The 24,230-nt window shown below is 41.4% G+C and overlaps 1 protein-coding gene across 1 annotated transcript in view; it reads right to left on the bottom strand.

The window, feature by feature from the left end:
- LOC126069858 (glycine receptor subunit alpha-3-like) overlaps positions 1 to 14,344 on the bottom strand; it is a 186,031-nt gene extending 171,687 nt beyond the window's left edge. Inside the window, exons 1-4 of the mRNA XM_049873491.1 lie at positions 14,230 to 14,344; positions 10,969 to 10,979; positions 2,708 to 2,861; positions 2,314 to 2,504 (exon numbers count right to left, since the gene is read on the bottom strand). Of these exons, the coding sequence (XP_049729448.1) occupies positions 2,314 to 2,504; positions 2,708 to 2,861; positions 10,969 to 10,979; positions 14,230 to 14,344 (471 nt within the window). The remainder of the gene's footprint in view (positions 1 to 2,313; positions 2,505 to 2,707; positions 2,862 to 10,968; positions 10,980 to 14,229) is intronic.
- Between the last annotated feature and the right edge of the window lie 9,886 nt (positions 14,345 to 24,230).

Below are 24,230 nucleotides of genomic sequence, written 5' to 3' on the forward strand. Positions count from 1 at the left end.
ATCTCCCTTGTCTGTGTGTATCTTCTCTTTTATAAGGTCACCCATCATACAGGATTGGGACTCACCTTACCCCAGTATCACCTCATGTTAACCTAACTGATAACATCTTCAAAGGTCACATTTCCAAACCAGGTCACAGGTACCAGGAGTTAGGACCACAACCTATTTTTATGGGTGGACACAACTCAACCCATAACAACAGGAATTACTGGAGCTTGTTAGAAATGCAGAATCTCAGCCCCAACCTCAGATCAACTAGATTAGACCTTCCGTTTGGACAAGATAACTGGGAGATTCCAATGCATATTAAAGTCTGAGAAATAGTTCTCTAGACCAACAGTTGTCAGTCTTAGCTGTACACTGGGGTCTGTTGGGAAGCATCTGATGGAATATCTCTGGGATGTGGCCTGAACAACAAAACAACAACAAAAATACTGCAGGCGATTCTAATACACAGCCAAGGTTAAGAGCCACTACTTTAATCTCAATCTGACATTTTAGGTAAGTTGCGTTTTCGTACACATTATCGGGCTACCCATCACTCACATAACTGCAATTCTCACTCTAAAATGTACGTCTTTTTTCTTTCAAAAATCACTTACTATTTAAAGGCATATTTCTTATCTGAACTCTAAGAAAAGAGAGCCTAAAAAAAAATAATAAAGATTAACAGTCTAAAAAGAAAATCCGTTCCAAAAGCTCTAACTCCAATGTTGTGAGATGTTAATTGGTTTTATTTATTAAAAATCGGTATAAACTTTGTTAAGGCTTATTTGAAAAGTAGACTGTAGATATGCAAATAATAAAATGAGTGTCTGGCTATATTTATAATCTTCCAATTACTACAAATCTTTTCATTGTCATTTAAGAGACTAAGCAGTTATCTTAAGGTTGCCTGTCAAGAAAAATCAAAGTTAAATTCCCCTCCTCTTTGGCATTACCAAACAGCATGCATTTTTTTGAGATAGTGTCATTAATGAAGAATGGAATGGATACCCCTAGAATGTGGCCGTGTTAGGCATCTTGTGTGAACTGCTTCAATATCCTGTCAACTCCAGCCACCACAGCTACGGTGCTTTACCAGCTGCCGTAGAGTTGCCTCCAATTCATGTGGACCCCACGTGTGTCAGAGCAGAACTGTGCTCCATAGGGTTTGCAGTGGGTGATTTTTTGCATGTAGACCTGCAGGCCTTTCTTTTGAGGCACCTCTGGGTGTACTTGAACCTCCAACAAATTTCCAGTTAGCAGCTGAGTGCATTAAGCATTTGCACCACCCGGTGACTCGCTTGGGTACAATTGGACAGTGTTCCTTTCCTTCTGCCTGCCTTGGGGTTCCTATGACACCTCAAAATGAGACATCTACAAAGCCTTCCTTGTACTCAGGGTTATGTAACTTCAAGTCATACGGCTGTAAACACGCATGAGGTCTCTCTTGGCCGATGGTCAACAAGAGTCAGGAGATCATTGTTGCTCCCTTTGTGCCGCAGGTGGACGGTTCTGAGATGCATTTGAAAATGTTGGTACGAAGGTCCCCAGTGGACTGAGCATCAGTCTTTCATTGTTGTTATTATTTACCATAAAGTGGACCCTGACTCATGGCGACCGTGTGTGTGCAGAGTACAACTGCTCCATAAGGTTTTCGGTGGCTGTCAGCTTTCAGAAGCAGGTCACCAGGTCTGTCTTCTCAGGATCCTCTGGGTGGGTTTGAAACACCAACGATTTGGATAGTAGTTGAGGGCTTGACCATTTGCGCCACCCATGAAGCATCTTTGTACTGGCTGTTCCCCCTTCTCTGTCTCACTCCCTGTGTCTTAGACTCTTGCCTCCGTAGATCACGTTCCTATATAAATGGCCTGCCCTCAAACCGTTCCTTCCCCTTTCAAGGGAACCCTGCTGCTGTTAGTTGCTGTTGAGTGAGCTCAGACTCAGGGCGACCTTCTATACAACGAAGAGAACAGAACCCCCGATCCCACGTCATCTTCATGACTGTATGTTTGAGCCCATCGTTGTTCGGGCTCATTTTTGTGGCTGTTGTGTCATCCATCTCATGGAGGGCTTCCCTTGTTTCTGCTGACTCTCAACCAACATGACAACTTTTCTAGTGATGGCTCTTTTCTGCCGACATGTCTAAAACAAGCCAAAATGCATTTGACTGTCTCACTTCTCCGAGAAGTTTGCTCCTAGCATCTTTCATTTTTCTTCAGAGCTAAGGCACTTTCCCTTATAAACTCCTGGGTGTTTATATATGGTAATTAAGCAAGTACTTAACTCTTGTTCACTGTTAATCAGTCTCGAGTTTCCCACCCATTTTACCTGCTGTTCTTGAAGACAGAAATCAGCCACGCCATTTACATGTAACAAGAAATCACATGAAAATGCTTTCTCAACAGTAAAGATCAGACAAATGATGGTGGAGGTGTTGATGACAATGATATTGGTGATGATATTGACGGTGACAATGATGGCGATGATGGTGATGGAGATGATGGAGACGATGATGATGGCTGTAATAATGGTGATGGTGATGGAGGTCATGATGACGGCAGTGATGATGGTAACAATGATGATGGTGATGGTAATGGTGGTGATATGGTAATGGTGATGAAGTTGGTGGTGATGATGATGGTGATAATGATGATGATGGTGGTGATGATGATAGTGATGGCTGTGATAATGGTGATGGTGATGAAGGTCATGATGATGGCACTGATGATGGTAACAATGATGGTAATGGTGGTCATAATGGTGATAATCATAAAGATGATGATGGTGACAATGATGATTGTGATGACGATGGTAGTGGGGATGATGACGGCGGTAATGGTGATGATGGTGGTGACGATGACTAGGAAGCAGTCACCCTGTAGTCAAAATAAAACCTGACTTTACATCCTGGATGACTTCCAAGGTTAACTCCTTACCAGGAGTTGAGCTGAGTATCAGGATTCATTTCTGTGCAAGGTGGAGGCCCACTGCCTTTCTCTAAATTTCTGGAGCCACACCAGGTTTATTATTTGATCACCACAGATATCCTCCTGGTTGGAGCTCAGGTGTCATATATGAAAGGCAGCCTAAGAACTTCTGCAAGATGTTATTGGCCCTCCATAGCCTAATATGTTTATAAAGAATAATTTTAATAACCCTGTGTTTTTCATCCTCAGTTAGGGACTGGGTTATATAGAGTTAGGTGGCCTTGCAATCGTTATTTTATGATATGGTGACAGAGAGAGAAAGCCTGAATTTGAACGTCTAGCCTCCTGGACTATGACAGCATAAATTTCTCTTTATTAGAGACATTCACTTGTGGTATTTCTGTTGTAGCAGCACTAGGTAACTGAGATAGCTCCTAACCAGAAGATCGGTGGTTCAAATCCACACAAAGGCACCTAGGAAGAAAGCCTTGTCAATCTACTTCTGAAAGATCAGCTATTGAAAACCATACGGAATGTGGTTCTATTCTGAAACACATGGGGTCACAATGAGTTGGAAATGACTTCACAGCAACTAGCCCACACACACATACACGCACACAGACACACACATACACCTGCGGCCATCGATTCCAACTTGTAGAGACCCTATACGACATACGGTTTCAAAGGAGTGGCTGATAGATTTGAACAGCTGACCTTTTGGTTAGCAGCCGAGCTCTTAACCCCTGGGGCAGTACAACCCAAATTGAGTCTTCTGTCTGTATACTACACCTCCCATTCAGACACACATAGTATTCAGACCGAGCCATCTCTGTCCCAGCTTCTAGTCTTGACTTACTTGTTCTTCTTCTGACAGCATTTAAACAGCATTTCATTCATTGTTCACTGACTTCATAAAACAATGTTTTTCATTGGCCAAATCTTATCATAAGTTTAATGGGCCAGGATACAGGCTTCTCCTGATTCACATAGCTGCAGGGGCTGGCAAAGCCAAGATCGAAAGGCCAGAGAGCAGGGCTCTGGTTCACAGGCTGCAGAGACTGATGAATGCCAAGATCAGCAGGCAAGACAGCAGGTAACCTGCTAGCTCAAGTCATAAGAACCAGAGATCAGACAAAAATGAGGTAGATGCAGGATCCAGAGTGAGCAAAAACCTTGAGCCTTGCCAGAAAGTCTACCTACACTGGGTGCAGGCCACATTCCCAAGGAAACTCCCTTTCAACTGATCAGCTGACCACAGCAGATCCCACCATGGAGGTGATCACGTTATATCAAATCTCATCATGGAGGTGATCACATCATCGTACAACTGCCCAACTACATCATAACTGCCAAACCACTGAGAGTCATGGCCCAGCCAAGGTGACACACAACTTTAACCATCACACTAATAGAGTTGGTAATTACCGTCTGCACTCTAAAACAATTTTCTCTACTACTTACCCTCATACAGCATCCCTGAAGACACAAACCACTGATAGTTCAATTAAAAACTAATCTAATAGATGACAGAAATTCTTAGATTATCTTTGATATCAAATCTCATCATGGAGGTGATCACATCATCATTGTTGTTGTTCTGTTGTTAGGTGCATTCTGGTCAGTTCCAACTCACAGTAACTCTATGCACAACAGAACCAAACACACTGCCCAGTCCTTCACCATTCTTAAAATTGTTACACTTGAGCCCATTGTTCCAGCCACTGTACCAATCCACCTCATTGAGGGTCTTCCTCTTTTCCACTGACCTGGTACTTTACCAAGCATGATGTCCTTCTCCAGGGACTGATCCCTCCTGACAACATGTCCAAAATATTTAAGATTCAGTCTCTCCATCTTTGCTTCTAAGGAGCATTCTGGTTATACTTCTTCCAAGATAGATTTGTTTGTTCTTTTGGCAGTCCATGTTATATTCAATATTTTTTGCCAGCACCACAATTCAAAGTCTTCAATTCTTCTTTGGTCTTCCTCATTCATTGTCCGGCTTTCACATGCAAGCACGATGCAATTGAAAATACCACGGCTTAGGTCAGGCCCACCTTAGTCTTCAAGGTGACATCTTTGCTTTTCAACACTTTAAAGAGGTCTTTTGCAGCAGATTTGCCCAATGCAATGTATCTTTTGATTTCTTGACTGCTGCTTCCATGGGTGTTGATTGTGGGTCCAAGTAAAATGAAATCATTGTCAACATCAACCTTTTCTCCGTTTACCATGATGTTGCTTATTGGTCCACTTGTGAGGATTTTTGTTTTATGTTGACGTGTGATCCATACTGAAGGCTGCGGTCTTTGTTCTTCATCAGTAAGTGCTTCAAGTCCTCTTCACTTTCAGCAAGCAAGGTTGTATCATCTGCTATCACAGGTTGTTAATGAGTCTTCCTCCAATCCTGATACCCTGTTCTTCTTCACATAGTCCAGCTTCTCGGATTCTTTGCTCGGCATACAGATTGAATAAGTATGGTGAAAGGATACAACTCTGATGCACACCTTTCCTGACTTTAAACCACTCAGTATCCCCTTGTTCTGTCCAAACAACTGCCTCTTCATCTATGTAAAGGTTCCTCATGAGCACAGTTTAGTGTTCTGGAATTCCCTTTCTTCGCAATGTTATCCATAATTTGTTATGATCCACACAGTCGATTGCCTTTGCATAGTCAATGAAACACAGGTAAACATCCTTCTGGTACTCTCTGCTTTCAGCCAGGACCCATCTGACAACAACAGTGATATCCCTAGTTCCACATCCTTTTCTGAATCCGGCCTGAATTTCTGGTAGTTCCCTGTTGATATACTGCTGCAGCCGCTTTTGAATGGTCTTCAGAAAAAATTTGCTTGCACATGATATTAATGATATTGTTTGATAATTTTCACATTTGGTCAGATCACCTTTCTTGAGAATAGGCATAAATATGGATCTTTTCCAGTCGGTTGGCCAGGAAGCTGTCTTCTACATTTCTTGGCATAGGCAAGTGTGCACTTACAGTGCTGCATCTGTTTGTTGAAACATCTCAATTGATATTCCATCAATTCTTGGAGCCTTGTCTTTTGCCAATGCCTTCAGAGCAGCTTGGGCTTCTGTCAGTACCATCGGTTCCTGATCACATGCCACCTCTTGAAATCATTGAATATGCATTAATTCTTTTTGGTATAATGACTTTATGTATTTCTTCCATCTTCTTTTGATGCTTCCTGCATAGTTTAATATTTTCCCCATGGAATCCTTCACTACTGCAACTTGAGGCCTGAAATTTTTCTTCAGTTCTTTTGGCTTGAGAAACGTCGAGCATGTTCTTCCCTCTTGATTTTCTATCTCCAGCTCTTTGCATGTGTCATTGTAATACTTTGCTTTGTCTTCTCGAGCTGCCCTCTGAAATCTGTTCAGTTGTTTTACTTCATCATTTCTTCCTTTCCCTTTAGCTGCCCAATGTTGAAGAGCAAGTTTCAGAGTCCCCTCTGACACCCATCTTGGTCTTTTCTTTCTGTCCTGTCTTTTCAATGACCTCTTGCTTTTTTCGTGTATGATTGTCCTTGATGTCATTCCACAACTCATCTGGTCTGCAGTCATTAGTGTTCAACACATCAAATCTATTCTTGAGATGTCTCTAAATTCCGGTGGGATATACTTAAGGTCATATTGTGGTCCTCGTGGACTTGCAATGATTTTCTTCAGTTTCAGCTTGAACTTACACATGAGCAGTTGATTGTCTGTTCCACAGTCAGTGCCTGGCCTTGTTCTGACTGATGATATTGAGCTCTTCCATCGTCTCTTTCTACTCTGACTGATGATATTGAGCTTTTCCATCATCTCTTTCTAAAGGTATAGTCCATTTGATTCCTGTGTGTTCCATTTGGCAAAGTCCATGTGTATAGCTGTCATCCTCATACAGCTGCCAAACTGCATCGTAACTGCCAAACCACTGAGTATCACGGCCCAGCCAAGGTGACAAACAACCTTAACGATCACAGTAGTAGAGTTGGTATTTACCATCTGCACCTTAAAACTCTCTTCTATACTACCTACCCTCATACAGCATCCCTGAAGATGTGAACCACTGACAGCTCAATTAAAAATTAATCTACTAAATGAGAGAAATTCTAAGATTGTCTTTGGGAAAAAAAATCACAGCACTCATGGGCAACAGCCTTTGGGGTTTTCTGCCATTTAGCCTACATATCTAAATAATTCAGGAAAGGTCCCAGCTGAATTGTGAAAATGTTGAGTTTCTTCTCTCCATTTCTATTTTAGTGATTCTTTGAGTTTACTACTGCAAGGCTTTGGGTAGGTCAGCTTTCATTAAATATTATAGATCAACTCAGTCAGGCTTCAGATATCGTGTAATTTCCAGAAAATGAGACTTTTCCCTTCTTCATTAATCCAAGTAGAGTCTCCTTTTTAATTTTTCCTTAACCCTTTCATGGACCAAGGGATAATGATCCTGTTACATGTTTTCACCCTTGGACATTTAATGCTAGGCATTTGAGCCACTTTAGTACATTCTGGTGTCATGGCACATACTGGTGTGACTGCCTAAAAGACAAGGAAGTTGATTTGCACCACATTTGAGTGCCGAGAGCCACTCGAATGAGGGGATGCTTCCCGGAGGAGTGATTGTGTGAAACTTTCGTGTCTTTTGGCTTCTGTCCAGTGAGACAAAGCTTGCAAGTATGTGTACTATTTCCTTTGTGTTATTGGGAAGGTACCATTGCTGGCATTTGGGAATGCAGTGTGTGAAGCACTCCCGGGGCCATGGGACCAACAGGTCCCACATGTGCGATGTGCGTCATGGAACATGGGATCGATATGGTCCACTCTAAATCAAATTGATAACAATTATGTGCAGCAAGTGCAATGTTTATTTAACATTTTGTGTGTACTTTTGGAAAGCTGATTAAGATATTTTATGGCTGAAGTGTAACCAGGATGTGTAATGCCCCATTGGACCAACATGTCCCACATGTGTGATGTGCTTTATTGAACATGGGACCAATATGCCCCATTTGCAATTGTCATCCCACTTTTTCAAATAAAAAAACACTACCAGCAAACAATGATTCAGCTTTCATTCCATTAGTGGAAAAAACTTTGCATCACCAGAAAATTCCAAAAAAATAATAATTTATCCATAAAAGGGTTAATTGACTGTCTTTGGTTAATAACCTCAGTGTTTTTTAGAACAGTGGAGTGTTCAGTTCCATTCGGAACATTCTCAAAACATCATTATGAAGCAACGATGTTGGTTTTATCTTTATTATAAAAATAGCTTTGTGTCCATGGCAGCTCTATGCCAGCTCTTGGACTGGATTTTTAATTTCGATTTATGTGGAAGAGAAAATCATATTATCAAATATTTTTAACTAGTCACCATGCAATATATGGTCAACCTGAGACAGCCTCACTGTTGGCTCATAGGCAAATAATTCTAATATGAGTATTAAAAATCTATATAATGCTAACAGTATAGAATATCAACAATTTGTACATTTCTAGTTGTGGAATTCTGGGGAAAAAAAGAGTTTTATTATACAAAGTCAATCCATAGCCATCAACCGGACACTTTGGTGAGTTAATATCTAGACAACTACAATTTTTTTTTAATTTCTTAACTGTCCTTAGAAGTTGTATGTGTTAATAAAAATTAGACACAAGTAATATTTTTAGAGAACCCCACCAAGTTTTTCTACGTAAGAATGCATTTACCTATAAACTTAGTCTCCTTGAAAACTGAAAAATACAGAGGTCATATTTTGGATGGCATTTTGGAATCAGGTTGCCTTGAAAATTAACCAATTAATAACTAACTAATTAAAACTAAAATTCCACTTTTGAAGTAAAGCTATTCCCTAAGGAATCCCTTTGAAATTTCAAAAATATCCCAAATTTTAGAGAGCAAAGATTTTTTGAAGCAGAAAAATGGGAGAAAAAATACTTCAAAAAATTTACTAACAGCAAAAAAATTAGAACCACTGTCATGGGTTGAATTGTGCCTCCCAAAATATCTGTCAGCTTGGCTAGGTCATGATTCCCAGTATCATGTGATTGACTATCATTTTGTCATCTGACATGATTCCCCTATGTGCTGTAAATCCTACCACTATGATGTAATGAAGTGGATTAGTGGCAGTTATATTGAGGAGATCTACAAGATTAGACAGCGTCTTAAGCCAGTCTCTTCTGAGATACAAAAGATAGAAGTGAGCAGAGAGACGGGGGAACCTCACACCAGTGAGAGAGAAGCACCAGGAGCAGAGCTCATCCTTTGGACACAAGGTCCCCGTCCTGAGCAGCTCTTTGACCAGGGGAAGATTAATGACAAGGACCGTCCTCCAGAGCTGACAGAGAGAGAAAGACTTCCCCTGGTGCTGATGCCCTGAATTTGGACTTCTAGCCTACCGGACCGTAAGAGAATAAATTTCTGTTTATTAACGCCATCCACATGTGGTATTTCTGTTATAGCAACACCAGATACCCAAAACAACTACAATTTAGTGTTGTTACCCAATAATAAAGGGAACAAATATTTTCAGTCTTAATAGCAAGAGAATTGGGTCAATGTATCACCTAAATATACATCCCTTGGTACATCAATGAACCCATGCACTTGTTCAGTAGCATTAAAAGAGATGTACAGAGAAACAGATTCCATACGAGGAGGACAGAAGAATTGATACATTTGAATTGTGGTATTGGTGAGGAATATTGAATATACCATGGACTGCCGGAAGAACCAACAAATCTGTCTAAGGAGAAATACAACCAGAAAGTTCCTTAGAGTTGAGGACGAAGAGACTTTGGTTTGCTTACTTTGGACATGTCATCCGAAAAAACCAATTGCTAGAAAAGTACCTCTGGGCTGGTAGAGGGTCAGTGAAATCGAGGGAGATTCTAAGTGAGATGGATTGGCATAAGAGTTGTACCAATGGACTCAGGCATAAAAGATTATGAAGACAACCCGGAACCATTCTGTTCCTCTAAATTACTGCATTTCTGCTCCTGTTCCCAAGCATGGTTGCTTTCTTATATAACATCTAACCCAGATCCTGGAGAACGACATCCTGCTTGGTAAAGTAGAGGGTCACAAAAAAGTGGAAGACCCTCAAAGAGATGGACTGACACAGTGACTGCAACAATGGGCTCAAGCATTAACGACAATTGTGAGGATGGTGCAGGACCAGGCTGTGTTTCGTTCTGTTGTACCTAGGGTCGCTATGAGTCGGAGCCAACGCAACAGCACCTAACAACAACAACAGAGACGGAGTCACATCACGGGGAGAACATGTGATTGAAGGTCAGAATATCCCGCTCCAATTCCACTGCTGCTTCTTAACGACCACACATGACATTGGCCATGTGTGAAACCTCCAAAACGCTGTCTCTTCCAGTGCAAAGTGCACAAAATAATATCTGTTCCACCTGCCTCCTCGCAGATCCGTTGTGAAGATCATGGGACAAGGGGCATGTGGAAAAAATATTTTTTGTGAACTGTGAAATACTTAACACTTTACGGATACATTATCTAGGCCAATGGAGGGATGAGAAGGGAGACACGTTCCTGACAGAAACGCAACTCCAGGCCACCATTTCTCCCCGCCACCATGTTGAGAATAGCCTACCAGTGTTGGTTTCAACGAGGCAGCTTTTTCACTACGTAATGTGAAGTAAAATCTACAGAGGGAGGATCAGCTTATGTCTGAACTACAATGTCTTGGCCACATGGCCAAGTTCAAGTCCAAATTCACTTTTTGAGAACCGAAGCTAAAACCACAAACATTTTCCAGAAAGCCTCCCCTATACCTATATTGTACAGCGATCGGGATTATGACACTAGTGCCTCCAATTCTCCAGCTCATGGGGTGTTCAGCTGCTGCCATTGGCACTTCTCCTCGGTGCATTACATGGAACGCTCAGATGTAAACCTGCCCTGAGAAGAAAGGAGTTGTTATTGCCACCAACCTTATGAACAATTCCCTCAGAAAGCAAAAAGAGCCTTATCTTACAGTGCGTACATAATTGAGTCTATACACAGGATTTAACTTACCTCCAAGTTTCCTGCAAACCAAGAAAGAGGCATTTGTGGTTACACAGTTGTCATGGATTAAACTGTATCCCCCAAAATGCATGTCAGCCTTGCTAGGCCATGACTCCCAGTTTTGTGTGACTCTCCACCATTTTGTTTTTCCTATGTGTTGTAAATCCTAATCTCTATGATGTTAATGAGGCAGGGTTAGAAGCAGCTATGTTAATGAGGTAGGACTCAATCTACAAGATTAAGTTGTGTCTTAAATCAGTCTCTTTTGAGGCACAAAAGACAGATGTGAGCAGAGAGACAGGGAGACGTTATACCACCAAGAAACAAGAGCCAGGAGCAGAGTGTGTCCTTTGGCCCCTGGGTCCCTGTGCTGAGAAGTTCCTAGATCAGGGGAAGATTGATGACAAGGACCTTCCCCCAGAGCTGACAGAGAAAGAAAGCCTTCCCCTGGAGCTGGCACCCTAAATTCAGACTTCTATCCTCCTATCTGTAAAAACATTAATTTCTCTTTCTTAAAGCCACCCACTTGTGGTATTTCTGTAATAGCAGCACTAAATAACTAATAGTGAAAAGGCTGCCTCATCAAACCAAGACTTGAAGGCTGTTTTGAATATAACATGAGGAAAAAATATGGTGACCTGGAGTTGGGGTTCTATCAGACAGAGGGGTCCTGAGACATTTGCTGATAAAGTAAATTTGCTTTCAAAAGAAAAAGAGAAAGGCCTAAAGTCAATTCCTATCAACCACACATTTAGCGGTAGTTACGCTGATGAGATCTATAAGATTAGATTGCGTCTTAAGCCAATCTCTTTTGAGAGATAAAACAGAGAAGCAAGTAGAGAGACACAGGGAACCCAGACAACCAAGAAACAAGAGCCAGGAGAAGAACAAGCATCCTTTGAACCCAAGTTCCCTGCACTGAGAAGATGCTAGATCAGGGGAAGATTGATGACAGAGACCTTCCTCCAGAGCTGACAGAGAGAAAGCCTTCCCCTGGAACTGGTGCCCTGAGGTTGGCCTTCTAGCCTACCAAACTGTGAGACAATAAATTTCTGTTTGTTAAAGCCATCCAATTGTGGTATTTCTGTTATAGCAGCACTAGATAACCAAGACATCACACTATGCTCTTTCTTTATTCTTCTAGTTAATAACCCATTCTTAAAGGCTCAGGAAGTCCCTGGGTGACAAAAACAATTACTGTGCTTGACTTTTAACCTGAAGGTTTGTGATTTGAACCCACCCAGCAGCAGCTCAGAAGAAAGACTGGGAGATCTGCTTCCATGAAGACTATAGCATAGAAAATCCTGTAGATCAATTCTACTCTGTAACACATGGAGTTGCCATGAGTCAGAATTAATTCCATGGCAATGGGTTTGGTTTTTTGCTTTAAAGTCTCAGAGGGGGAAAAAAATTCCTGAAGAAGTATGACCAGAATTTTTTTTTTAATCATTTTATAAATTTAAGAGACACTTTTCACATGGAGAAAAAAATTGAGGATTTAAAATTGTTAAGGATTTCACACTCCAGTGATTTATCTCTCATTGGCACAAATGATGTAAGTTTTTCTCTATAAAAATATTAAAAGGATGTATATTGACTGCGATGGTTAAGGTTGTGTATCAACTTGGCTGAGCCATGATTCTCAGTGGTTTGGCAGATACGACGTAGTTTGGCAGTCGTGTGATGATGTAATCACCTCCATGATGAGAACTGATATAATGTGATCACCTCAATGATAGGATCTGCTGTGAGTAGCCAACAGTTGAAAGAGAGTTTCCCTGGGCATGTGTCCTGCATCCAATATAGACAGACTTTCTGTCAAGGCTCCCTGGCATTTGCTCACTCTGGATCCTGCAGCTGGCTCCTCTTCATCTGACCTGTGATTCTGGGGACTTGAACCAGCGGCTTACCTGCCCATCTTGGGATTCGTTGATCTTCACAGGCTGTGAACCAGAGGCCTGCTCTCTGATCGGCTGATCTTGGCTTCACCAGCATCTGCAGCTGTGTAAGTCAGGAGAATCCTCCAGCTTGACCCACAGACTTGGGACTTTCCAGCCTCTACAACCGCATGAGCCATCTCCTTGACATAAACCTCTTTCTGCATGTATATGGACAGTGACTGCTTTTGCTTCTCCAGAGAATCCAGCCTAAGACAATGACCTTTGATTTTATCCCTCAAATCTATCAAAATGCTTAACTATACTAACCTAGTCCCCTAGTGCAGATGGAGACAAAACTCTAGAATTTCTCTGTTTTTTTCCTGTTGCTGAATTAGTATTAATGAGATTACCTAATTTGCTCTGAGCAGGTAATTAATCACAAACTACCAAGTCTAGATTACAGCCTAGGAAACCCTGCGGGGCAGTTTCACTCTGTTATGTCAGGTCAACATGAAATGGAATCAATTCAATGGCAACAGTAACAGCAACAACCAAGCTGAGAGTGGGCAACTGATGAGTTGGAGATTCTTATAAAACAGATTTTGTTACTGCCTATTAGTAACATGGAGCCCTGGTAGCGTAATGGTTAAGAGCTATGGCTACTAACCAAATTGTGGGCCATTCAAATCCAGCAACCACTCCTCGGAAACCCTACAGGGCAGTTCTACTCTGTCCTATAGAGTCACTATGAGTTGGAAGTGACCTGATGGTAACCGGTTTGGTTTTTTGGTTTTATTAGTAATATCTTAAATTCAAGTGAGAACAAATTTGGTTTTCAAGACTGATAAGGGTGCTAATTGAATTCATGTTGAAAGTGCTATCGTGGGACCTCTGTTACCCCTGACTCATGGTGACCCCATGCACAAAGGAATGATACTGTCCCCGTGGTCCTGTGCCATCCTCATGATCAGTCATGGATCACACCCTTGTGATCATTAGGCTTCTCATTGGCTGATTTTCAGAAGTAGATTTCCAGGCCTTTCTTCCTAGTCTGTCTTAGTCTGGAAGCTCTGCTGAAACCTGTTTAGCTCCCTAGCAACATGCAAGCCTTCACCAACAGACCAGTGGTGGCTGTGAGTGAGATGCATTAGCTGGGAATCAAACCAGGGTCTCCCATGTGGAAGGGGGACAGTTTTACTGCTGAATCACCACTGCCTCACACCGCAAGGGTAGGTTCCTGAGAACCATTGCTGTGCTGCTCTTAAAAGTCTCTAATAACAAAAAACCATAAGAACAAAACCAAAACGGACAAAAAAGAAGAATCCAGTTCCCTAACCCTGAATGTCCTCATGAGCCGATGGAATTATCCAACCTTATCTGCCATGACTACCTGGTCTCCGATACCAGGATGTTCCACTCTGCTCCCGCGTCCAAGCTTTGCCTGAATCTCTTCTCCCTTCTTCCTCATCCAGCCGCACGTGGATGAGCTGACATCCACTGTCCATCACCCAAACGTAGGGGAAATAGGTCACCTGATTTGTGATTGTGACAGATTACCCAAATAGAAGACACATGGAACTGTCACAGAGCCTAAACCGTCCTCATCCCCGACTAGGCTGCATTTTCAACCTTTCTATTTGTCACTCACTTGGCATAGCCAACAAGTGCTGCTGAACTCTAAAAACAATCACACAGAGAATGTCATCAGCAAAAAGGCCACACACATGCCTGCAGTTGATGTAGATTCCAGTGACATGTGTGGCGGTTTAATTCTATAATTTCCCATTCAGCAGAGCCTCTTTATGGAGTCAGTGTATTAAAAACACACAGACATTTAATGCTATGACATAAGGCTCTGTATTTGGAGAGGGAGGGCAGGCAGGAAGTGGCTGCTTTTAAGTGACTGTCTAGTACCCAAGGAGCGTGGTGGGGATGCCTGTTTGACAGGTTGGTGCTGTAGTAACAGAGGTAATACTATTTTGTATTTCTATAGTGCCTGTCTTCACAGAACCCAAAGTAGACAGAGGTGATCTTTTCATGGACCACTAAAATCCTGCAAACTAGTGCTTAGTTTTAATTTTAGCCCTTCCTAATCTTTATTGCAGAGCCCTGGTGGCGCGGTGGTTAAGAGCTACGTGGCGAGCTATGGTTGCTAACCAAAACGTCAGTAGCTCAAATCTACCAGCCACTCCTTGGAAACTGGAAACCCTGTGGTGGCAGTTCTACTCTGTCTATAAGGTCACTGTAAGTTGGAATCGACTCGATGGCAATGGGTATTTAACAGGAATCATTATTCCTCCACCCCTCTGTCAGTCTGTCTTATTTTGGTGGTTTGAATGTTGCTGTGATGCTTGAAGCTATGCCAGCAAGTATTTCAAATACCGGCAGTGTCACCCGTGGTAGACAGATTTCAACAACACTTCCAGACTAGGACAGACTAGGAAAGAAGACCTGGTGACCTGCTAACAAAAACCAGCCAGTGAAAATCTTATGTACCATAAAAGAATATAGTTTGATATAGTGCTGGAAGATGAACCCCCTAGATTGGAAGGCGCTCAAAATACATGGTGGCTATAACAATGACCTCAAACACACCAGTGACTGTGATATAACGCCGGACAAGGCTACGTTTTACTCCGTTCTGCATGGGGTCACCATGAGTTGGAGCAACTCTACGGCAACTAACAACAACGATCGTTATTACCAAGAATACTGTTTTATGTATTTATTTTTTAATCATTACGCAAATGTTTATTACGTATTACATACCCAAAAGGACTAGGTGGAGACTGGCTATAGGAGTCCCTGGGTTGTGAGAACAACTCAGTGATCAACTATTAGCCCAAACGCTGGCTGTTCAAACCCACCCAGAGGTGTCTTGGAAGCAGGCCTGGGGATCTGTTCCCAAAAGGTCACACCCTGAAAACCCTGTGGAGCAGCTCAGCTCTATTCTGCACACGTGGGGTTGCCATGAGTCGGAATCCACTTGACAGCAACTGAAGACAACAAGGACAACAGGCTGGCTATGGGCTACGCTCATGGAGGTGATCACGTGTTGGGGAAGATAAGGCAAAAATAGATCATCAGTGGGAACAGGAAGAGATAAACGAGAACGTCAGGAAAGGGTACCTTAACTAGCATTCTCTCAAAAGGCACTCCTCTTATTATTGACCTAGACGTCAGCACATCCAATGCACAACAGTAACTGACAGCCCTGCACGTGAGCCTAAGGCTCAGTGAATTCCCAGTACATCTTCCGATGTGTCGCAGACATCTCAAATTATGAATGCACTCAGGACGAAACTGGATTAATTTTAGTTTATATCCAGCAAGTAATCTGTTTTTATTTGCAAGAGAAAAAAAAAAACTCAGAGGTTGTCAGCTTTTGTTTGGCTCTCAAAAGAGAGTAACTTTGAGTAAAAAGATGTAAAACAGAATAATAATAGGAGTAAGGTGACTTGAATATCTTTTATTTAAATGTTGGGCTTTCGTTTAGTTTTTTTTTTTTTTTAACTTGCTTTTTAGTTAGAAAAACAAAAGCAATACACATACGTGCGGCGGGGGGACTCAAAAGGAAAAAGAGATATGCAATGAAGAATAAAACTCTGTCTTATACCAAGAACTATTTTCATATTATTCGTACATTCTTATTGTGTGTACATGTGTTTGTAGGTGTGTATTTTTGTGGATGTGTATGTACACATATCCACCACCCGTCTGTCTGTTTGTCTTACTGTGGTGGCTGGCATGTTGCTGTGATGCTGGAAGCTATGCCACCGGTATTTCAAATACCAGCAGGGTCACCCATGGTGGACAGGTTTGGGTGGAGCTTCCAGACTCAGACTAGGAAGAAAGGCCTGATGGTCTGCTTCTGAAAAATAGCCAAGGAAAATCCCATGAATCACAACAGAATGCTGTAACAATGAACTTAGTGATGATCACCAAGATGGCGCAGGACTGGGCATTGTTTCATTCATTTGTACATGGAGTTGCCATTTACAACATACACGCATACATATATATACATGTTGTTCCTGTTGTTAGGTGCCATCGAGGCAGTTCTCACTCATAGCGACTCTACGTACAACAGAACAAAACACTGCTGGGTCCAGTGCCATCCTCAAGATTGTTGCTATGCTTGTTTGAGCCCACTGTTGCAGCCACTGTGTCAATCCATCTCGTTGATGGTCTTCCTTTTTTTATCTGACCCAGTACTTTACTAAGCATGATATCCTTCTCCACAGACTGATCCCTCCTGACAACATGCCCAAACTATATGAGATGAAGTCTTGCCATTCTTGCTTCTAAGGAGCATCCTGGATGTACTTCTTCCAAGATAGATTTGTTCGTTCTTTTGGCAGTACGTGGTATATTTAATATTCCTCCCCAACATCATAATTCAAAGGTGTCAATTCTTCTTAGGTCTTCCTTATTCATTGTTCAGCTTCCACATGCTTATGAGGTGACTGAAAACACCATGGTTTGGGTGGGGCATACCACAGTCCTATACCTATACCTGTACCTGTACCTTTGTTATTGTTGTTAGGTGCCGTTGAGTCGGTTCCGCCTCATATCGACCGTATGCACAAAAGAACAAAACACTGCCTGGTCCTGAGCCATCCTTACAATCATCGTTATGCTTGAGCTTATTGTTGTAATCACTGTGTCAATCCACTTCGTTAAGCATCTTCTTCTTTTCCTTACACCTATACCTATACATATATATGAGGCCCTGGTGACACAGTGGTTAAGCCTTTGGCTGGTAACCAAAAAGTTGGCAGTTGGAATCCACCAGCCACTCCTTGGAAACTCTATGGGGCAGCTCTACTCTGTCCTTTGGGGTCGCTATGAATCAGATTGGACTTGATGGCAACAAATAAATATACATATATGCAGCATCGTCTTTTTTCACAAATGTTAGATATTTATGCACATTTATATACATTCTTTTGTAGCTTTTTTTTCTTTCAGCTCACTGTTGCACACGCATAGATGACAGCATCAAAACAATCCTATTTATGCTGTGTAGTATAGTTGATGTAACTAGTCCCCAGTTACGGCCATGAGGTTCGTTCCTAGTCTTTTCCTTTATGAACAACGCTGGAAAGAATACTTTTGTCTGTTGGACATCATGCCTGTATTTGAATGGACGGGTAGCATACATACTTAGATTTGGAATTGCTAGATCAAGTTTCCTTCCAAAGAGGTTGCACCAGTTTACATCCCCACCAGTATCCTCTACGAGCGAACCTCTTTTTCCCACATTTTTAGAAACATTATTTATTTTCAGATCTTTTGAGCTTTGTCAAAGAAAAACAGGTTAAAAGTATGTTTTTTCACTATTTTAATTTTCCTTTTAATATTATGAACGTGGCTGAGCAACCTTTCATCTGTCTATAAGCAAACTGTATCTATATATATATTTTCTCTTTTTGTAAAAATGTCTGTTCACATCCTTCGTCCATTTTTCCCCCTGTTGGATTCTTGTCCCCTTATTAACTTATAAAAACTATTTAAACATCAGGCATATTAAGGCTTTGCATATGATGTTTTGCCTTATTTTATTCTCTTGCCTTCCCCTGCTATTTTGACAGGAATTTTTTTTTTATCATCAAGTTTATAAATCTTTACAGTTTCCTGCTTTCTGATTTGCTAGAAATGCCTTGTATACCCTGAGATTGTTTAAGAAATATTTTCCGACCTCTGCTAGTCTGTGCTTTTTACCCTTTTGAACTTTAATTTTTGAAACATGTAGAATTTATTTTGTTAGAAGGACTGAGATAGATATTCGTCTTTGTTTTTCCCCTCAAACCTTCAGTTAATTGACCCAATGCCATACGCGGGGAGATTTGTGTGTTTGACATTGGTTTGAAATGCTGTTTTTATTAAAACAAACTTTTCATATGTACTGGGGCAATTTCATGATTTTATGTTCTCCTATTAATCTGTCTATTCATGAAGGAATAAGCTCAAACATATCAAAGGTTGTGAGGAGGGCAGAGGACTTGGTAATGTCTCCTTCTATTATGCATCAGGTTGTCATGAGTCAGAGCCACTTTGATGATACCTAACAATAAGGAAAATTGGTCTATCTTTTCATGGGGAGCCCTGGTGGCGCAGTGGTTAACAGCTCGGCTGCTAACCAAAAGGTTGGCAGTGTAAATCCACCAGCTGCTCCTTGGAGACTGACTCTATGGGGCAGTTCTTCTGTGTCCTGTAGGGTCACTGTGAGTTAGAATCGACTCAACGACAACGGGTTTGGTTTTGGTTTTAACAGAACATTATACTCCCCCCATGGGGGCCTGGGTGGTGCAAGCAATTTGTGACCAACTGCTAACTTAAAGGTTGACAGTTTGAGCCCCCCACAGTGGCTCTGCAGAAGAAAGGCTTGGCAACCAGCTTCTGTAAAGATTACATCCAAGAAAACCATACTCAGCTCAGTTCTACTTTGTATATAGAGCTGCTATATGGTCACAATGACTTGGAATCCACTTGATGGCAACAGGTTTTGTTTTCTGGTTTTTTTTCACGAACCTATAGTCAACTTTTATAAACATTACTGGATACCATGTTTCAATATCAAGTGGGCTAGCCTTGCTTCCTTACTTATCTTTTTTAGAAATTTTAAAAGTAATTCTCATATTTGTTTTTCCAGATGAACTTAATACCTATGAACTTGTTTAGCATCATATTATAAATGTGTATGCGTATATCCATATATATTGTTGTTGTGGGCCATCTAGTTGATTCCAACTCATAGTGACCGTATACAACTGCCCCATAGGGTTTTCTGTGCGGTAATATTTACGAGTACAGACTGGCAGGTCTTTTCTCCCTCGGAGTGGCTGGGTTGGTCCAAAATACTTACCTTTTGGTCACAGCTAAGCGCTTAACCGTTGTGCCACCAGGGCTCCATATAGATACATGTATGTATATATATACATCAAACAACACCAAATCCATTGCTGTCGAGTCTATTCCAACTCACAGCCACCCTTTAGCAGTGGCGTCACTAGGGTTGGGGTCACCCAGTGCTGTAACTCATGGTGTCACCTCCCCCACCACATGGACCTCTTCCTGTACCTGGCCATGCAGAATCCTTAGTCATGCTTTTGTACTAATGTTACTTGTAAATCGTAATTCTCGTATGTCACTCCTTCTTTTCCTTTAATTACTACTTCATTCTCAAAAAAGTTATTGACATAGGTTCACAAATACGAATTACCACAATATTGTAGCTAAAACACTGGGAAATTTGACAAAATCAGTAACTGTAAAAACACCGGCTGCAAAGAATACAAGAGCACGTACAGATGAAACCATGGGTAAACCCCATAAAAAACCCACTGCCTTCAAGTCGATTCTAACTCATAGCGACTCTATAGGACAGAGTAGAGACGCACCATAGGGTTTCCAAGGAGCGCCTGGTAGATTCCAACTGCCGACCTTTGGGTTAGCAGCCATAGCTCTTAACCACGGCACCACCAGGGTTTCCAGTTCAAAGTATAATTGGGTAATAATGACAGCTCTGAACAGAGTGCATTAGAAGGTTCAAAAAGTAAGTCAGCATAGAGTTGCAGCCTTGTAGATACATTGACACCTGTAAGCTTGGCTGCTGAAAAATGTTTTGTCATGATAATCAACTACAGGATATTTTATAGAGAGTCATTTTGGTGTTGCCCCCTCTGACAGTGTCACCTTGCGTGATCCACACCCCTGCACCCCCTTAGTGATGCTACCTCTCTATAGGATAGAGTAGAATTGCCCCATAGGTTTCTAAGGCTGTAAATCTTCACAGAAGCAGAGAGTCACATCTTTCTCCCTTGGAGCAGCTTGGTGGGTTCAAACTGCTGACCCTTCAGTTAGCAAGTGAGCGCTTAACTACTGCATCACCAGAGCTCATATCTATATCTGTATACATGCTCTAAGACTGCTTTGCAGATATGTATATATCAGAAAGTGTACAGACAGAATGCTCCTTAGAAGTGAGGATGGCAGGACTTTGCCTTGATAAACTTGGACATGTCGTCAGGAAAGACCAATTGCTAGAAAAAGACACTATGTTTGGTGAAGCCGAAGGTCAGCAAAAATGAGAGAAAACCCTCAATGAGAGGAGCTGACACAAAGGCCTCAACGACAGACGCAGACACACCAACGATCATGAAGATGGAGCAGGACCAGGCAGCTTTTGTCCTGTCGTACTTCAGGTTGCCATGGGCACAGGCAGCTAACAACAGAGTTCGTTATATGTATAGAATCAGTACATTGTCTTCTTGTTTCTAACAGGATTCACATAATACTCTTGATTCTTTTTTCACATATACATTCATATCCTCAATAATTGTCCTTCTTCTTTCTTCCTTTTGTCTGGCTGAATTGACTAGCAATTTCAGAAAAATGTGGAGCCACAGCAATGGCTGAAGGCGTTCTTATCTTATACCTGACATTAACAGGAATTTTTCTAAGATTTCCATATTAATTAAGGTGCTGGTTCTTGCCTGAAAATACTTATTTTTTCCATAGTAAATGTATCATCCTATTGTATTACATATTTTTGAGTCAGAATAGACGTTGAACTTTATCAGGTTCACTCTGACACATTACAGACTGTGGTTTTTATCGTCTGTGATTTATTATCACAGTGAATGGCCTTAATAGTTACCGAGCTGTTCTAGTATTGTTCAGAGTGAACGAGATTTGAAACTACTAATAATTTTGAAATCCAGTAATATCGCAAGGCATTTATTCCTTGGCAATGGGTATTGAAATGCTGGCGGGGACTCCGCTATTAGGGTCTGGAGCTCCTGAACTGAATTGCTTGGATAGTCTCCACTGTGTTGGATGAGTTTATTCACTGATTTCAGCATTTCTTCATCTACAAGGCCAACACTTTGTGTGCGGAGAAGAACAAGACAGAAACTCTCCCTGACCTCATGGGGCCTAGAGATCAGTGTTCACCTTGCTTTGCTCATGAACAGACGCATATATGCTTGTCCTTGCTCCTACCGGTTCCAAGATGTTGTCTATTTTTTATTGTGGCTTTTAAACAAATAAAATCAACTACACTTCACATGATATAAATGGGCCTGTATTTTCCCAACACATCTTGAACAAATTTATTTGAGAACTTTGGAGATTTAATTCACGTGTGTTAGGGGACAAAAGCTTAACTTTTTACTAATCTAAACACAATGGAATTGAATCATCAGAGTGATGAGAGTAGGGGTTTTATTTAGCCATTTCTGCTGCTCCTTGAATACCTGACCACGTCTTCCTCTTTCAGGTGGAATCTATCCTGAAATATTAAATGGAAACCACAGAGCTCATTCTTCAAGAAAGACCAGCGAATACTAATCAGCCCCAACCATCACCCTGTTTGAACATAACACAAGAAAAATGTTAAGAAAAATCTAAACATCAAATAAAGCATAATGGGAGAATAGTAACCTTTATAATTTTAAGGGATCAGTAATAGAATTACCATATTTCCAGGGTTTTATTCTTTAGCAAAGAACATCTTCATTTCAGAATTTTTGTTTTTAATTTTTTTTTAAACTTCGAGAAGTAAAAAAAATTAATGGAATTTTCTAATATCAAACAGATATACGTATCGGTAGTACTTCACTACACAATGTTTATTCATTTTTTAAGGCCAACAAGAATGGCAAGACTTTGTCTTGCTTACTTTGGAGACACCACCAGGAAAGGTCAATCACTGGAAATAAACACTATATTTGGTAAAGTAGAGGGTCAGTAAAAATGAGAGAAACCATCCATGAGATGGAAAGACAGAATACCCACAACAGTGAACTGAAACCTATCACCCATCATTAAGACGGCACCAAAACAAACCTATTGCCCTCCAGTCAATTTCCGTTCATGGCAACCCCATGTGAGACAGAGCAGAACTGCCCCACAGGCTTTCCTAGGCTGTAATCTCTACAGAAGCAGATTGCCAGGTCTTCTCTTCCAAGGAACTGTTCTGTGGGTTTGAACTGCTGACCTGTCAGTTAGCAGCCAAGTGCTTAACTACTGAGCCCCCAAGGATCATCTCGAAGACAGCACAGAACCAGGCAATGTTTCGTTCTGTTGTACAAGGACGGCCATGAGTTGGAGCCGCTGCAACAGCAACTAACAACGCCATGTTCACTATAAGTCCTCTGTATCCTAGCTGCCCTAACCTGCTACCTGGGTTTCCTGCAGACCCTTACAGCAAGAAGCACGCCCTGATGACTGACCCTGGAATGGACTACTTAGATTTCACCAGTCCATTCCTGGAGGGTAAAGAACACTATCAAATCCGAGCCATGCAGGCATGAGATAAGCATCTTCACCAAGTATCTAGTACTAGCAGGGCAATGAAATACAATACTCAATGTGGTGTTGTTGTTAGCTGCTGGAGAGTTGACCCCGACTAACGGCCATCCCCATGATCTGTTGTGGATCGGGCCTTTGTGCTCCAGAGGTTTTCCACTGGCTGATTTTCAGAAGTAGATTGATTGCCAGGCATTTCTTCCTCGTCTGTCTTAGTCTGCAAGCTCCGCTGAAACCCGTTCAATACACAAGCCTCCACTGACAGACAGGTGGTAGCCGGGCATAAGGTGCACTGGCTGGGAATAGAGCCCAGGTGTCCCACATGGAAGGAGAGAATTTTACTAGGGAAACACCATCACCTCATTAATTGAACGTAATAAGTATAAAACTTAAGAATCTAGAAAATACCACAAGAGCAAGAGAAAGGTTCAAATTGTGCAACAATGCAGGTTTCCAGAATGGGTCACAGTGCACACTGCCCGCTCACGCTTCACTGCCTGATGTAATCTCATCTTCACCCTTACAGAGTTACATCCATTTTACAGGAATGGCGTTGATGTTGGGTGAACTAGAGAGACTGGGGCGAATTCTCACATCCAACAAATGGCCTGTCCTCTGATATCAGAGCCTGTCTTCTTTCCTTTACATTCCATCACAATGATCATGTGGGTTTTTTTTTTCTTTTAAACCATTTATTGAACAACTCATTATGCAAAGTCCATAATTTATCCAGTAAGTGGGTTTTGTCCTATGCGTATTCATTATAGCGGTTTCCTTTGGGATTTGTCTAGTATTTCATGGAAGAGGCTAAAAAGGGTTTTATAATGAAGGGCAAACCCCTGGAGGGTCAAATCCTGTTTGGCAATATGGCATCATTTCATGCATTCGTGCAAAAAAAAAAAAAAATCTGGATAACAGCATTCATTAATACTAGGTAACTCCTTAGTGACTTCAATGATGTAAGTTTGAAAAAAAAGAGGTGATTTTATTTCATTAGCAGACATATCGTCCTTTTCTGTTCTTCATTCCAAATCATACAAATTGTACATTCCAGGTTCTGATTATTAATGGATGTTT

Source organism: Elephas maximus, chromosome Y, assembly GCF_024166365.1.
Source record: "Elephas maximus indicus isolate mEleMax1 chromosome Y, mEleMax1 primary haplotype, whole genome shotgun sequence".
NCBI classification, from domain to species: Eukaryota; Metazoa; Chordata; class Mammalia; order Proboscidea; family Elephantidae; genus Elephas; species Elephas maximus.